Below are 18179 nucleotides of genomic sequence, written 5' to 3' on the forward strand. Positions count from 1 at the left end.
GCTACGTCCACACGTATCCGGGTATTTTTGAAAACGCAGATTTTTCTATGCGTTTGCACCTTTCGTCCACACGTAAACGGCGTTTTCGGTCACTGAAAACGGAGATTTCTAAAAACTCCGGCCAGGGTGGAGATTTTCTAAAACTCCGTTTTTGCATTTACGTGTGGACGAGAAAACGCAGCGTCAAAGATGTGCGCCTTTTTTGACGTCACAGTGTGCGCCACGTTATTTTTTCGGTGAAATGAATTTCTACAATACTGTTACTGTTAATTTTACTCTCTGCAGTGTTTAAATGCTTACATACACACACAGTTACTGTCCCTCCACACATACGACTCGGTTCTGCTTCTATGCCCCAGCTTTGTTTACTATTTCCCACCGAGGCTTCTAGACTTCTGATTGGCCAACATTTCTACACGGTTAGAATATAGCACCACCTGCTGCTTTGGCATGTTCCTAGCAGCGTTTTCTTAATTTCTGCCTTTACGTGTGGGACGGGATTATTTTTAAAACGAAAACGGAAAATCTCCGTTTTCAAAAAATACCCGATATACGTGTGGGCGTAGCCTTATTTGGCTCAGCAGAACTAAAATACCGGCGTAAATCCTGCTGCTTTTACACACGTATTTTACATAACGGTCAGCGATTCTCTGCGCAATCAACCTCTCACATGTTTAAGCTTGCTGTGGGAGATTTCACTTGTCACGTTTGAATAGTAAGCTAATGAGTGATAAGACGATGTCAGAGGAATTGGTGCGCAATTAATCGTCACTCACCAATCAGTGCTGCCGCTCTCTACACACCGTTCGCGCGATCATAAAGTGAAAGCAAAAAACAAGCACAAATTCAAACGCGATTTCAATATGTCACATATTGACAGTGGCTCATCGATGCCAATGACATAATTACTCAGCTAAATTTTCGAAAGAATGCAAAAGCATGGACATATATTTTCCTTCCTATGATAGCCCGACGGGCAGGGCTGAGATAGATTTTGGTAGCCCGACTGGAAAAATCGCTAGCCCCGGGACGTCGGGCTAGCGATTTTGCGAGCCCTGAATACGATTATAATTATTTGATTATTTTACAATTTGCTATCAAACCCAATACATTTAGCACATTTAGCAATACAAAAAGTATAATCAGGACAGATATGTTCCTTCAAAATTGCTCTAAGTGACTTTAAACAAACTCCATTTTTCAAAAACCTACAATATTGATTCACTGTTACCTCTTCCCGCTCCTCAATGCCTTGGGTAGGAAGACCAAAAGTACTCTTTGAGATATTCTCTTCATCTTTCTTCTTCTTCTTTCTAAGACCAAATGAAATGGTTGCAAACCTCTTAGGCTTACGAAGGTCCGTCTCTGAGTAGCTTAACTCTTTGGCCTTAGAGAGACAAAAGTACAAGAAGGATGGAGTGTAAAACACACTAAATCTTTAATGCAAAAGGAAAGAGAATTTCAAATTTGTTAACAAAATACACATGAGGTGTAACTACAAGTCTCTATACATGAGACTTGTATGGCTTTTTGCCATTAAAAGCAACATACCTTGCTCACAAACACTACCTTTCACCAAAGAAAACGCATACCAAACATATTATAAACCACTTGCTACATGTTAATGAGAAACCATCCCCACACTGTGTATTTCAATGGTAAGAATGAGGATATTACTCAGTTATGACTGTAAACAAGAAAGTAAGTTGACACCCTAACTTCATTCCTAAAAGCTGCTCCACCCTGAGAGGAATGGAAAACTAGTAGAACATGGTTAGCTAAAATCACCAGCAACAGCACCGCTGATTAGAATATTATGATTAACCAAACTGAGGGCAAGAATAAAAATCTGATCCTACAATTTCACAGAACTATAATTTAAAAAATACGCTGCCAAACAAAGCAAAAATAAATCCATTCATTATGTTAAAAGTCAAACTTTTAAAAGTAGAGCATCAAAATATTTTAATACTATTTTTGTGGGCTTGTCTAGGGAAACACTGAGTCAGAAGTGGTGATGCTCTTCTAGTGGTTATGTTTTGTCAAGCACCAGTGAGAAAAGAAAGTAGAAGACATTACTTTCTATCAGACAACAGTGAGATATCAAACTGGGTGTGCCTGCAAGCATTCTTCTTTCTTTGAGGGAGAGTTTGGAAAGTATGAGAAGCTAATAAAGCATCTAAATAGAGATTTAAAAAAAAAAAAGGTTTCAGTCGAGTCTGTGGTTTCTCCTAGATGTGAAGTCTAATATCTTAAGTAAGCTCTGTTATCAGCATAATATTTTACGTAAAAATGTGGACAAGCACAGAAAACAAAAATATTATCTCTAGGAAAATTAAGATTTAAAAGGCTGAAATATTTATAGCTAGGACAAATCTTTCTGTCATTTCAAATCAGTGCGAATCCAAAAATCTCAGCTTGACTTATAATTAAATTGAAAAGGAAATGTTTCTTTTTCAGCTAAATATCTCCATAAATACAAATAATTGTAAAAAAATAAGCTTTAAGTCCTCTATAATAACGAAAAAAACCAAGGGAGACACTGTATATAACGAATAAGCAACAGAGTGCAGCTTCCTTAACTACATGTCAAAGGTCCCAACATGCTCACAATACTGTTTATGCATTCTACATATTTGGAATAAGCTCATCTTAACCTTTGGACATTTCTGGCAAACAGTGTAGCGCCTGGTGGGGAAAAGTGAAAAAGAACAATGAGACTGATTTTTTTAAATCTGTGCCTTGATTTTTTTAATTTTTTTAAAAAGGAAATTCATCCAATAAGTTATTTGCTAGTTTGGCAGCATTCCCGCAAACTGAATTGTTTTTTTGTTTTTTTAAAGAACACCATCATTTCACTAACAAAACCTTATTAGAATCTACTGTTCATGAGTACATGAGTCTTTTTTTAGATTTATTTGATAATGAAGCGCATTATGTTCTGCAGCCATTATTTTTACAGACATTTAATACATTATCCCTCCCTGAAAAAAAAAAAAAAAAAAAAAAAAGTTCCCATCCATCAGCAATGCTAACCTACTCTGCTGCCAGGCCTTAATCTTCACCATAACGCTGCTTAGCAAACTTCTAGCACCATCTTCTGGTGATAAATTTCACTGCCTTTCCGTCTCTATTATATTAACATGAGGGCCTCTGGAGAGTTGATGCCCTATTGTGAGTAGTCATATACAGGGATTAGATCATAAACAGGGCTTGCTTTTATAGGGATAACTCAGTTGAGATTTTAATAATCCATCAACAAGACTGTACTGACATGTACAGTGCACATTTGAATCATTATGAGAAGCATCATTCTGTAAAAGGAGACCCCAAGCTATGCAGTAAAACACAGCTGGCATAGAACCAGCATTGAAGAGGGGCTCGTGAGGTAGCATTATATAGGTTTAAGAAAAGAAAGAAAAAAAAAAAAAAATCTGGCCCCAAGAAAACTCTTGTTGAGACAGGTTTCCGATTTCTGACTCCTCAGAGAAAAACTTTCGATTTGTCCTGCAATCCGAGAGGGGAAGATTTAAAGACACACCAACAACTGGATTTTATTCACAAACTTGTGTCAAAAAAGGAAACGTATCATCTAGGATTACTTGCGTGTGAGACATAAAAGTGAAACTGTAGTTCGAGTCGGCTCTATCACATTTCATGTGAACATCCTGCTTTTACCCTCAGTCTTTAGTTCTGGGTAATTTACAGCCTTGTAGAGCCTAGTTCAGTTTCCTAGGTGGAAAAAAAATAATAGTGAAAGTTTCTCATTTACAGCAATAAATTAAAATTTAAAAAAAAAGGAGGTGGAGATAGAGAATTGCCGGAAACAAATGAGGTGCAGATAACATCTTATGAGGAAACTGGTAGCACTTTTCATAATGATGAACATTTGAGGGCAGGGCAGAGTGGTGACTTTAAACTCGTTGCATGTTGGGCAGTCAGCCATGAGCTTTCAGTTGCCAAGTTTGACAAAACAGTTGTAGTCTATAGTGGCTGTCTAACATTATCCTACTTTATTCAGAGCCATGACACTGCAGGTTAGGGGAGAAATATCAAAAAGAATCTCCTGCTTACATTTGGGTTCAAAATCTGAAGCAATAAAACAAAACAAAAGAAGAGCATTACTGTATTTTAAAATAAATATATTCATTACTTATTTTTAATTATGAAACTGGAGATTTGAAGTTAAATATGTAAGACTTAACTCAAACCTTTCACACAGGGATGTTTGTATCAGCACCACATATTAATGAACCCAAAGTATTTGTTTTCTTTCTCCTCCTACAGCTGGTATAGCTTACTACTTGTTTTTTTTTTTTTTTTTTTTTTAAATTGCTCACTAAAATGTTATCTTTATGTAACATAATACACAATTTTTCAGTGTAGTTACTAAAAAATAAATAGAATATATAAAATTTCCAATAACTGCATGTGAAAAAGAGCTCACTAGTTACAACATCTTCACTGACCTTAACCCTTGGTGCGGTGGCATAAACAGGAGGCGGCTTGCTGTGTGGCCCATTGTTGTCAGCACTGGGCTCTCCATCGTCTGCGGTCTTACTGTTCGCAACAGCTCTGAGGAGTACAAAGTTTAAAAAAAAAAAAAAAAAAAAGAATTAAAAAGTGAATGGATGGGAAATATGTTGAAAGAATATCCATGATTGACTGACCCCAATTACAGAATTTGTACTACTTACAGTAACAATTTTTTAAAGTAACTATGCTCAAAGCTATGAGGAGGTTTACGTAACTCATGTACTATTGTGTGTATGTATGTATGCATGTATTGACAGATTTATTGTTTGCCATCCAGTGTGTGCATTACAGAGGGTGCAATTTTGGTTGCCTAACAAAATGAAACAGTGAATCACTGCTAATGGAATGCTGAACAGAACCGGCTACACAGAAAGTGAGCTGGTGCTTCTTAGAACTGAGATCAATGTTGCGAACAAAGGTAAATTAGGCCATTAGGACAGATGACGTACCTAAAAACGTACGCTGACACCTAAAAAACACTAAAGAAAACAAAAAATTTTTTTTTTTTTTTTTTTTTTTTTTTTTTTAATTTAATTGAATTATTAACCAATTTTAAAGTGGAGCGACAGGTGCTGCCTTTGTTCGGTCATCAGCACGGCCTCTAATTCATGTACCCCTACAAAGGCTTCAAAGTCAACAGAGAAGCTCCATCAATAATCACGAGCTGTCACTTCACTAAACAAGTACAACAAAGGTCTCTTTATGCACAGGATTTTTCCGCTTTACACGACCGGATGCTCAGACAAGAAGCCAAATGACAAGCAAACATGTGGAGCTGTCACAATTTATAGATCGCTGTCTTGAAACTCTTCTAATCCATACACACTCATTTGCCACAAGTACGCATGAATATGCATTTGGCCTTTATGTGTACTGTAGAATTAGGTGAAGACTGCTCAGTCTTTTTTGTAGCTTTACTGATAAAAGCTGATATGCACAGGCTGCCTTAGTCACACAAAGGGGGGGTTTTTTGGTTTTGTTTTTTCCCCCCTATGCTTGGCAACCCAAGAATCAGTCAAGTAAGTAACCACTGCAGTATCTGAGACACAGGAGTAGTTTCTGGTAGAACAGATGTCCTAGAACAAGAAAACGAGTCATAGCTTCGCCCCCGGGTGAATGCTGTTTACACATCAACACACAAGACACCCAAAAATGTGCAAAGCCTTTCACTGTGTCAAAACGCAACAGCTTAGACTTGTGAAAAAAAGGGAAAAGAATCTCATAAAGGTCTTCCTATGATTAAGTTCAAAGTGCTTCCTGTACTTTGTCTGTGCTTTGCAATGTGAGAGTGGTAAGAGATAAAGAGATAAAAATCAGGCCTACTGAAGTCCTGAAGCAAACGCACAAAAATAGTTACTACTTTAAAGGAAGAGTTTCACACTTTTAACACATCTGTATGGTAAATTCTTAGATGGGTGGTGATCAGCTTAGTCCAGCATAGAGTCTTTAAATCATAGTCATTCACCTGCCTACCCAGTCTTCTAAACTAACCCCATACACACACACACACGGGTATAATTTTTAACTCTGTAGTCACAAATACCCACTACTCTACAGTACCATTAGATGACCCATGATGTGCTTTAAAATCCAAAATATAAATAATTTTAACATTTCAGAAACAAAAGTAACTTTTATATTACTAGTACTAGATACTTGTTAGTCTTTCACCACTTGTGTAACCTTTGAGTGAAGAGAATGAGGGCTTGGTCTATACTAGCTGGTTATGAAAACTACACTTTTTCATTACACCACATATTTCAAGCCTGTAGAACAAAAACGCAATCCATTTTTTGGCCAAATTGTAATTCCTGTATTCCTAAATGTTGAATATTTCACAATTTTACTCTCATTAAATTGTGAATATAATCTTTAATCCTTGAAATGATTCCATCTTGGTCCCCAAGCAGGAGGAAATAATCCTATTCCCTTAAAAGCAGCATGAAGAGCAGTTAAAACATAACTGCAGACTTTCTCACACACCCACAGACACAAATGTTGAGAAATATATTTTGTACACTCGTAACACCAGGAGCTCATCCAGTTCATAATCCATCACGATTGACAGGTTATTACATGTAAATGACAAATAAGCCCTTCATCTTCACCACAGTTTGGGTGAAGAGCCATCAGGTTATCACTGTGTTCAAACTTCACCAAAGTCTGACCAAATGACTAAGTCCTACTGCCTGCAATGATTGTTGTGAACTGTCGACATGCAGAATGGAGGACGAATAAATACGGTAAGAGCTCGTCGGTCTTTCGCCTGGATGACCTCATTATTATGTACAATGCCAATGCATTATTTTGGTGCCTGGGTTGCTGAGCCTTTATAAGTTTGATTCTTTTACTGTGTAAAAACTACATCTGGAAGTTCATGTTTTTAAAAAAATGTTCATGGTCTTGTCTATGTGAAACTTTATTCTAATGTTCTGTGTGCACACAGTGTCAAATCAGAAAGTAATACCTGCTCTCATTAAACCACCTGAGTAGTGAGTAAACACTGTAAATGAATACTTGATTATTCATTAATCCACACTGAAACAAACATAGCTAGCATCTAAGCCAGTCAAAAAACCAGTTAGTACAGGATACAGATAGTGTCACCATTTCACAGTTACAGTCAGTAAAAAGAAGAATATATCATGCCGTCCAATAGCCTTTAGAACTGTTGTTTCTATTTAATAGTATTCTAACTTTTTAATTTTCCATAAGTAACCCAATGTTGCAAGTATTTCAAGAGAGTCTTATTGCCAACTGTTGGCAACACCACTTTAACAGACCTCTTTTAAAGGATAACACCTTCATGTTTAACTGTTGTGTTATTCAGAATACACAGCGATCACCATTTGATGCTGGCACTCATCACCACAATCACGCGCTTTCTTTTAGAATACAGACGCAATGAAAGCGTTAACGACGGTTTCTTTATCATCTGCAGGAAAACATCCTACAGTTTAAAAAACATAAATAAATAAATAAATAAAATAAAATTCCTGTTTTTGTTGAAAGCGTATTGATAAAGATGCAAAAAAAAAGTGTCGTGTTGACAGTTATTTGGATGACCAGTTCTCATATTTTGGATAAAATTTACTCTCACAGTTGTTTGCATGGGAGGTGTTGAGAACTCTGATGAAGTCCAACCACACGACCCATCACAATTTTAATTTGGCTCCGGATGGTTGTTTATTCATTAGAACCGCCAGTGGAGGAACATGAGGTGAGACACTTGCTCCAGGCTGTCAATCCAAGGAAGGTAGTAGGTCCTGACTGCTTTTCTGGACGTGTGCTGAGGAATTGTGCAGAACAGCTGGCCAGGGTCTTCACAAAGATTTTTAACCTGTCAGTGTTCCAGGACTCAGTACCCATCGTAGTCCCATTACCCACCCCCCAAAAAAACAACAACCGCAAACTGCCTGTATGACAGGCCAGTAGTGCTCACCCTGGTGCTGAAGTGCTTTGAGAGACTGGTCTGGATCATATCATGTCCTTCATCCCTCCCAGATTTGATTTGATTTGATATCCCACATGACACATTTGAGCCCCCTGCTCCAGCGGAAAACACTTCAGGGGATTGTAAGAATTGCCCAGGGGATCATTGGCTGTTCTTTACCCTCTCTGGACAAACTGCAAAGCTCTCGCTGTCACAGGAAATACCATAAAAGACTCCTCACACCCTGCTCATAATGTGTTCGAACTGCTGCTATCAAACAAAAGATACAAGAGCATCAGAACAAAGACTAATAGACTAAATAGCAGTTTCTACCCTGTAGCTCTTAGAGCTTTGAATTACAAGTAATCACCTACAATTCAACCTGACAACATCCTGTGCAAGAGCATTTGTGCGCAATAAGATTCTATTTATTATTACTGAATGATCTAAATCTTTTTTTATACTTCTTTTGTAATTATATTTAAACCCTCTTGACACTGCAGGGACTGCATTTCGTTGTACTTGTTAAAATGACGATAAAGACATTCTGATTTTGTTTTTGTCATTTAGCAGCTGCTGTAACTGATTACCTGCTAGTTTAATTACACTGAATTGTTAAGCAAAATAAATAAACAATGCCCAAACTCATCACGCACAACAATTAGCAGTAATTTGATCTCAGTGTGAAAACACGTTTCCAATAAGAGCTGCCGAAAACCTCCCATTCTTGACATCTTATCTAGACTGTCCTTGTCAAGTGGAATCAATGCCCCTTTATCGCCAAGAAGAACTGACTGAATAGAACAAATATGTGCGTATGAATGACTTAAACAACACTGCGCAGCAATGCACTGCTCAAAGCATATCCTTTGTTTTAAGGACAAAGCCTTCTCTGACTTCACTGATCCATTTTTCAGCACTTCGTTATACAATTTAATGCAGTGGTTTGAAGAAAAAAAAACATTGCCAAAATACAGCATTCTTAACTCAACACACATCGAGTTTTACCTTGCTTACTCTTCTGTAACAGACATAACAGGTTCAACAGTACAGTGACTTATTGTGAAGTCAGCTGGATGTATTAAACACCCTTGTGCTGAGACATAAATGTTACCAGCATGCATCACCAAACACAATAGTGTAGCTTGTGTGTACTGTCCAATTGACTTGTAGTTTCATGATAATGCAACAGGCATGTGGAGCGGCAGGTTTGTCTACAGAACTTCCACTAATCCATAAAACCACACGAGAGCGCGACAACCTAAAGAGTTGGTGTGTGTGGTTTGTTTGAAAAAAGAATTTCAACTTTCCTCCTGCAACGTAATACACCGGTGGTAAGGTTACCAACACATCCAGCATGACTTTGACCTCACCTTGAACTTTATGAAAAGAGATGAGAGTCAAAACAAACAATAAATTGAAGATTTATCTCTTAGATGGTGAAATCCCCAAGTCTTGACAGATAAAATCTGGGACATGGATTAAAACTAAATCCTCAAACTAATAACAAAAACAGATTCAGTCTACATATGGAAACAAGTCTATCTTGGTTGCCCATCCACAGTGTCAACAATTAAAAAAAAATCCTTTCATTCACAGCAAAACAATGCAATGTAATTCTGCACTTAATAGTTTATAAAATGATTTCTAGATGTGACTTGTATAGATAATCGGTGGATAACAGACTACCAACACTGACCTGACTATTTGTTTCATTCTGCTTTATGTTTACACTTCTGCAATAATTTATTGATTATGATTTTTTATGCATCGTTTAAAAACTTTACCCTTGCATAACCTCCATGCGCAAAGGCAGTCACAGTGTCAGCTCGCTGTTTATTTTTCTCTCTGTGCAAACAAACCGTCACTGGCACTCGTCTACAAGCACATGAACAATATGATTATATTGTCCTGGCCTGTGATTAGTAGCTTAACCTCCACCCCACCTCTGTCTATATGCAATGGTGGCTCTTACATCCTTACAGCTTTAACGCATGTCTTGTTCATTGCTTTGCAAACATTTGTGACCAAATTCACCACTCACACATTTTATTCTGCTACCTGCCACCTACTATGAAACACCTAAGACCTCAAAGTAAGGTTGAAATCTACCAACCAGATCAACTAAGTCAATGTTTACCCTAGAGACTAGAATGAGCATATCCTGTTTTTATGACTTAGAACTCCTCAAACCGTTGGGGTCTCATGCACAGCTATAATTTATGAATAGACAGCATAAAATGGGCCTGTGAGGGAGGCCCTGACAGAAAGGTCTAAAGGTCTAAAACGAACAATATAGAAAAACCTAGGTTGACACTGGACGCCTTTCCATTTGAGCATTTTCCTCTGGTTTGAATTATGCATTATATCAGATATGGTAAAATGAAACACTCCATCTGAATTTGTGCTTCGAGGTGATTTTTCTAACAGAACTTTGCCTCAAAAGCAGAAATATGGGGGTGGGGCTTGTGAAATGGCCTAGTTAAGCACCAGATTTGAATTATTGGGGGTTACAAACCGAGGATACGTGCAAACGTTTTGCTGCTGAATTTTTTTTAATTTTTTTTTTTTTTGCATGCAAGCTCGATATCAGTTTCCAGCATGCCATATCAGAAGACTGTGGACAAATATGCAAAAAGCATGTTTCTGCTGAAGGGGAGAGTGCTAGCTTGTGAAGCTAAGTATGCGCTTACTTTTATATCCAACTCTAAAGTTCCTTGTGGCTCTATAATTATATTTAAGTGTACTACCTATTTCAAAAGTTGTTGAGATGTTTGCCCAAAAGCTCACAGCAGTGAGGATTGCTTAATTGGGACTTTTCATTTAGGCTACCAATGGAAACAGCAGGCGCAGGCTACTTGCTGAAAACTAAGGTTTATCTGAAGCTTTGCTGCTCTTTAAAGCGTCAGAAGCTGCTTATTACTCCTTGAGCCATACAGCAAGCAAATGCAGGCATGAAAACAGGTCACTGAGTCAACATCACGACACTGGGTAAGCATACCTGAGCATCTTCTGGCTCTCATTAGCTGACTTCTCAGAGTCGTTCTTGGACTTTGTCTTGAATTTGAACAACTTGAACCTCTTCTTCTCCCCTTCGTTTTTCTGCACATCCTTCTCCACTGATTCGTCCAAGTTGGCTTCGCTCTTGGAGAACAAACTTTTCAGAGACTTTCTGGTTGAACTCCTCTTCGCCATCTCTAGTCTGCTGGGTAACGTCAGAGGGCCGAGTGAGTCGGGTCTTCTTCAGCACTGATCATTCAAAGCCGATGAAAACAGGCGAGGGGCAGAAAAGACTTACTGACAGCTGACAGCTGTTGCTCTGGCTGCCTCATTTTGTGTGCAGCACGCAGAGCTCAGGTGCGGGACACGCCCCCCGGGGAACACCCATCTCAGACAAACAGTGACACTCACTGCAGATGATCAAACACCGGTCTTGTTAGCATATTTTGCAATGGCGACAACTTCGGGAAATGAGTGGAATTTGTTTTTATTGGCTTTAGTGTCTTTGGTGTTACGTAGTTCAGCAATGATTACCCACAGAAATTCAACTGTTCATTAAAAATACAATGTCAAGGGCCTTAATTTGCATTTGCAAAGACCATAAAGACCAATTTTTTTTTTAAATTTTTTAAATAAAAAAATTTTGTTTTAGGTGCTAATGTAATAATAAGAATAATAATAATAATAATCTCGAATTAATTAATGCTTTAGTCAGATATGAAGGGAGCCTTAATTAAGGTTAACATGGTCAAAGCTTTCTGTTTTTATAATCTATCTATCTATCTATCTATCTATCTATCTATCTATCTATCTATCTATCTATCTATCTATCTATCTATCTAATAATAAATCCATGCGTAAACATATTACTTTACACTAATGCGTTACAATGCGTTCTTTGTATGCAGTCTCCACGGTTCTAGGACGACATCGCCTGGCCTGTGTGCAGTTTACAAGTCAGTCATCAGGCGCTCACATGCGTGTACATTGCTCTGCCACAAGATGGCGTCCCAAGATTGCTCAGTCAAATCAGAGCGTTCTAGCTGCTGAAAGTTCAAGCATGTTACCTGTTAAACCTGTTGACTGAGGTGATGGATTGTCCATAAAATAAGGAACAAGCAGAGAATAAACTGATTTCTTCCTCCTTCTTCCTTGTTCCCAGTACCATTACAGGTTATAGCTCATATAACTCTCTCATGTGGAGATGAGTGAAAAAAGAAGCCCTAATTTGACTTAAACCACTTCTGATAATATAAAGAATCGTCATCATTTGTTTGGTTAGACACTAACGCTACGCTGCATTTCTTTACTGAGAGGGCCCCTACTCTCTTTCTATCATGGTGCATGACAGAGAGAGAGAGAGAGAGAGAGTGAGCAGATGACAAAGATAAGACACGGAAAACACAAAACTCACATGATCTAGATTTTATTGGGGGGGGGGGTGAGCTCATTCTGGTCACATTGTACTGGGAATCCCCTTTGTTGGCCTGTTGGAGCACAATGTGAGAGACTTTGAGGAGAAAAGGGTGTTTTGAACATTGTGGGGCGGGGTGAAGAATTAGGTTTAGCACAGGAAAAAATAAATAAATAAAAATACCTTAAAGGTTTAATCCTCACAACTACTAAAAATGTACATGTACCAATTTGTGCATCAAATTCTAACAACGAGAGACTCCGTGACATTCCTCTCCTATACAGTCTAGCTTTAATTAATTTAGTTTTACTTTATATTTACTTTAACACTGCTTCCCCATTGCCAACTCTACCCAACCAACCAAAATAAATAAATAAATAAATAAATCATCTATCCAGTCCATCAATGAAAAAGTTAGCTGCAGTTAAACGTAATGTGCTGGAATCAGAGGTTAAAATGAAGTAGTAAGTAAAATCCTGTGAAATGTAATTGTTGGGTTTTTGCTGATTATCAGCAAATGAGAGAAACTGTGTGATTATGAACTCACATAACAGAATGAAAACCACGCATTTTTTTTTATCTTTATATGTGAAACCTTTAGACCCATTTAGCTGACTGGTACAACGTCACAACCGTGTGTTATTACTCACTGCCCCACACCCATGTTTACTGCCTTTACTGCTGACTAAAAATAACTGCTACTGAAAGTCAAACATTAAGGCAGGATGAAGTTCAGCAGAATTTATTAATCCAGGTAAAACATGATTCAAAGGAAGCACATAAAAAAATGGAAACATTTAAAAAAAACCCCACACATTTGTTGTCTTTTTACAGCAATCACCGGCTGTCAGTGAGCTAAAACTGAAAGGGAATGCTGTCAGGGAAAAGGCTTTGTTTGTTTTTAGCTCATTTAAGGCATAGCCACCTGCATGAAAAAGCACACAAATAAACACACCCATCCCTTTTAACATTATCGTCCTTGGAATCTTTCTCTTGAATTAAGACAGAAAGTTATTTGATGCTCAGGGGTCATAGCATTTGTTCGTGAGATAAAACATCACGAAGCGATCTGGTGCTTGTCCAACACAGGCCTTTCTCTCCAGGTAAGAGGCCAAGGGGCAAGAGGCTTGGTTACTTTTAAAAACTGTCATCAATTACTCACCTAGTTATTGCTCTGCTGCTGTGTATAATGTTAACCTCCGAAGACGGCGTGCATTTTTAATTTCTCTTTACTATTTGGGTTGATTGGGACCTGATGAATATAAAAAGAAAGAATTACCAGATTTTTTTAAAACCTAGTTTTTGTTTCTGTGTAAAATGAGATCCACATATGAGGAAATTCGTTTTAAATTTCGATAGAAGAGTCAGTATAATGTCCTCGTGAGTGGATATCAGGCCCTTGTATTTTGGTCTAGACAACCCAAAATGTGATGTCCACATATGTGGATGCCATTTCAAGGAGGTTAAACAAACATGTGACCATTTGCTGCAAACTTAACTTTTACTTTTTTGTTTAGGTTTTTAAATTGCTTACATTTTATGATGTCATTTTTTTAATTAATATTTGAATTTAAGCAAACATCCTTTCTCTTACACACAAATTGGCCACATCTATATATCCACAGTATGAGTATACTGTGAGTATAATGACATGAAGAAAAACAGATTTGAAATGTTACGGATAGCTTCAAGCATTTAAGATCGAATCAGTCACAGTTATATGATTAATAAAGGCAGGTCATGTGTTTTAATTTACATCCTCTTTTAACACCTTCTATTAACTGCCTAAAGTGTTAAATTCAAACTGGTCAATCTCTTACTGTAACAATTTCTGATGTCACCTTGCTTTTTTCAGTCTGACAAGGTAAATTTCCCAAATTACTAACTCAAAGATAACTTGTGACAAAGTTATCAAACCACAATTCTGTGACTAATGGACCACCTAACATACAGTATGCACGAGCCACAGTGAAACTAATTCTGTGAGTAGCAATTTTAAGGTTATCTCTGGAGCATCATCTGAAGGTTTATGACATTTCAAGACATAAAACTACAGCCAAGATGAGCGTTACACCCTCTGGCTGATCTGTTCCTGTGGCAAATCTTGTATGATGTGTTAAATCAATGTTTTCACATGTAGCCAAATACTCTTTGCCTAACCCAGGGGTCGGCAACCTGCGGCTCCGGAGCCGCATGCGGCTCTTTAGTCCATGCGGCTCCGCCTGGTTTGGGCAAATAAATTAGAAGTATTTAGCTGAAGTGTATTTTATTTATGTTAGTTCTTTTTAACTCGGAGTTCTAAATTGGAAGATTATTGTGATATTGAAAATATAAAAATAAAATTATATTCTATTATTTTTCATCGCTCAAAATAAGAGTCACACTCATGAAGCCGGTGTACCCGCCGAAACGCCGTGCATTTATCGAGACTTTCAACCCCAGGTAGGCCAATTATGGATCTTCGGATCCACATTATGTCAGCAGCTGTTCTCCACCGTGAACTATGTTAAAGACAAACACCGTTCACGCCTGACAGATGACAGCTTACAGTCCTGCATAAACTGACTTCGTACAGCCCCGATTTGCGGACTCTGTGCGCAGAGGTTCAGGAGCAGAAGTCCCATTGTAAACAAATCACGGCAGACCCGACGATGTTTCCATGAACATGCTTTTGAGCATCTCTTTATTGGGCACTTTTTTTTCACACACGGTTGCTGTACGCATACAGCCGGCTGTAGCTTTTCAGCTCACAGCCCGACATACACCACCAACACAGCACAGATAGGCAGACGTAAAGGCAGCGAGGCGTGATTGCGGGTGTCGCTCAGGTGCGTCCGCCTCCCCTGCAGCGGCGCCGCAAACCACGCCCCGCCGCACGCATTAACCAGGTAAAATACATAATTAGGCAGAATTTTGCAAATATCTATTTTTCATCTTTCAGCAGCATAGAGCTTTTTTCCAATTATTTTTTAAGAGTCAGGTCAAGGCTCCAACAGCCCAAAGGCGATATAAGGGTGTGACTGACAACAGTTTTTGTTTGCTACATGGATCATTTTAGTTCAGCTGGGTGTCTTTCCTTTTGTTATATTTCTTTAAGAGTTCAAAATGTGTTGATTACATAAATATAATTTAATTTTCTCTGTAGCACTTCATGGATTTCATAAGCAGCACACCTTAGTTGTTCACACAAAGCATAAAGATAAAAAACAATATATACACTGTTATCTTCATTTTAGATGTCAAAGAGTATTTGGGGCTCCCAGTGTTTTCTTTTGCGTGGAAACCGGGTCCAAATGGCTCTTTGGGTGTAAAAGGTTGCAGACCCCTGGCCTAACCTGTTGCACAGTAATGGCATGCTGTCAATTGTAATTCAAAGATTTTCTTTTTTAGATCAAAGGTGTTGACCAAATTATTGAACAATGATAATGGCAGGTAGAAAATAACTCCTCTGCAGTTAATTAAATCTTGCCAATGGGGATAATCATTTTGTTCCTTAACAATGTTAATTGAGACCAAGGTTTAAGTTGCAGCTGAAAATATTAAGCAGAGTTTAGTGAATTTCCTGCTTCAGACAAAGAACTCCCGATTTCTTTTTGTTCTTTATCTGTATTTGCTGAACTGCTGTCTTTGCCGCATATACACTGAGTCACCACCACAGTCACTGTTTCTGAGAAAAGAACTGGATATAATGTAACAGGTGCTTCCACTGCTTATATAACTTCCCATTAATGTCTGGTAATCGTGACAGCCAACTGTTGTTTGTACTAAAATATATGTGACCTTAACTTTCAGTTTGATCAGATTACTGACATTTTTTCTTTACGACATGAAACAAGTTGGAAGTCAGATGTCCTTTTGAGGGGTTTGTGTCCTAAACGAGGTGTTAATGAGGTTGGAGGTTAAACCACTGAAGACTGGGTGTTAGTTATTCAAATGGTTCAATGGGAGAGGTGTAGCAATAGTTTTCTGCTCTGTGGTGAGTCTGTTCTCTGTGAGGCTGCAGGCGACTTTTGTTCTGTGAAAATAATGGACGCAAAGGAAATGACTCCATTTGGACATGTAATTAAACTATCAAGCAGTGATAAGGCATGTCGTGACCGTGTCTAAGCTCTCACTTTCCCCAAGAAAGTAAGAACTTGCAAGTTCAACAAATCTGAAACAGGATAGTAACTTCCCTGGAAACTTTCCTGGAATCTTTGCTACCTTGAAATGCTAATGAAGAATGAAAACTTCCTTGTGTAGAACATGCTAGAAGGGGAGTTATCTGACTGCATGGTCCAAGAAAGAAATTCTCATCATTTTTTTTCACTAACTGGATGATTACCTCTTAAAGGGACAACTTGAAAGACTTGAAAGACTTACCTTTGTGACACTCAGTGTTTTTTATGGGTTTTTTTATTTTAGTGTATTTCTTTCATTTTCGCTTGCATAATTTCCTGGTGGGATTCTTTGGAACTGCAAGAATTTGGTTTGCTGTAGGCTGTTTGATGTTTGAAATACAGGGTGTTAGGATTTGAAGAGATTATAAAATGTAGAGAGATCAAGTAGATGAACGACACGAAAGACACTTTCATAAAAACGCGTCATGTCAGCCAGGAAGTAGTGGAGCGATGACAGATTACCGCCATTGTTTCTAACGCAGTCTGTTCTTTTTAGACTGATATGGTAATAATTTTTACTGTACTGTCTTGACAATCCTGTCATCTCTTGATGAATCAATGTATTTCTCAGGTGAGCTATATAGAAAGTACTACAGTTCGAGGTTAAGATATTAGGTTAAGATATCTGTTGTAATATCTTTTATGGCCAGACTGATTTGCATATATTTGCACACAAAATGTAATAATGGTCTGGTGGAGTCGTGGTTTAAAGGGAAGAAGGGCCTTAACGGTCAAACAGTTGTATTGCCTTGGCTATATGTAAATTTTAGCTTTGTGTTCACTTTGCTAAAATTCACCAATCACATTTTAAAGGTTTACTTCCCTGAAAGATCTCTTATCACTTGCCAGTAAGTGACAACTGAAATGCTAAGCTAATAATAGCTTCTAATATTGGAAGCAAATATTAGCTCAGGAGGTAGAGAGGGTTGTCTGCCAATCAGAAGGCTGGTGGCCCAATCTGTCCGGTTTGCATGTCAAAGTATCCTCGGGCAAGATACTGAACCCAGAGGTGCCCATGATTCATCCATCAGAGTGCGAGTAAGCAGGTTACTGTTAAACAAGGTACTTATATAAAGAAAAGAAAAAAACGTTTGAATGAATGCATATGTCAAAAATACTTTGAGTCCTCAGTTAGGTAGCAGAAAAGCTCTAAATAAGTACCAGTTCATTTACCTATTGAGTGCTCGCAGCAAAGTTAAATATGGACAAACCACAAGACCTCTGGCTCAGTGTCTTTTGGGCACACATTTGGCCATCATGCACGGCACCAAACGCAGCATATGAGCACAAACACATTATACAAACTGTCAAGTACTGTGGGGGAGGGGTGATGATTTAGGCTTGTTTTGCAGCCACAGGATACAGGTACCTTGCAGTCATCGAGTGAAGTATGAACTCCTCTATATCAAAGTATTCCAACGTCAAATGCAAAGCCATGTTTCCAGCTAAAGCTTAGTACCCATCAGCCCAGCAAGTCTCCAACAGAATGGTTAAAAAGGAAAAGAATCAAGGCGTTGCAATGACCCGGTCAAAGTCCAGACCTCAACCTGATTTAAATGCTGTGGTGGAATCTTGACAGCCATGCATAAAAAATGGCCGTAAACCTCACTGAACTGAAACAATCCTGAGAAGAAGA

General features: G+C 38.2%; 1 protein-coding gene across 3 annotated transcripts in view; it reads right to left on the bottom strand.

The window, feature by feature from the left end:
- Positions 1-11538, bottom strand: part of crybg2 (crystallin beta-gamma domain containing 2) — a 38228-nt gene extending 26690 nt beyond the window's left edge. Inside the window, exons 1-3 of one of the 3 annotated variants that reach the window (XM_031738119.2) lie at positions 10971-11538; positions 4470-4575; positions 1232-1387 (exon numbers count right to left, since the gene is read on the bottom strand). In XM_031738119.2, the coding sequence (XP_031593979.2) occupies positions 1232-1387; positions 4470-4575; positions 10971-11164 (456 nt within the window). In that variant the 5' untranslated portion in view covers positions 11165-11538. Of the gene's footprint in view, positions 1-304; positions 322-1231; positions 1388-4469; positions 4576-10970 lie in introns of those variants that run through there. The other 2 variants (XM_039606008.1, XM_039606009.1) reach the window with 2 other exon arrangements.
- Positions 11539-18179: the final 6641 nt, after the last annotated feature.

This window comes from Oreochromis aureus, linkage group 22 (assembly GCF_013358895.1).
Source record: "Oreochromis aureus strain Israel breed Guangdong linkage group 22, ZZ_aureus, whole genome shotgun sequence".
Classification (NCBI taxonomy): domain Eukaryota; kingdom Metazoa; phylum Chordata; class Actinopteri; order Cichliformes; family Cichlidae; genus Oreochromis; species Oreochromis aureus.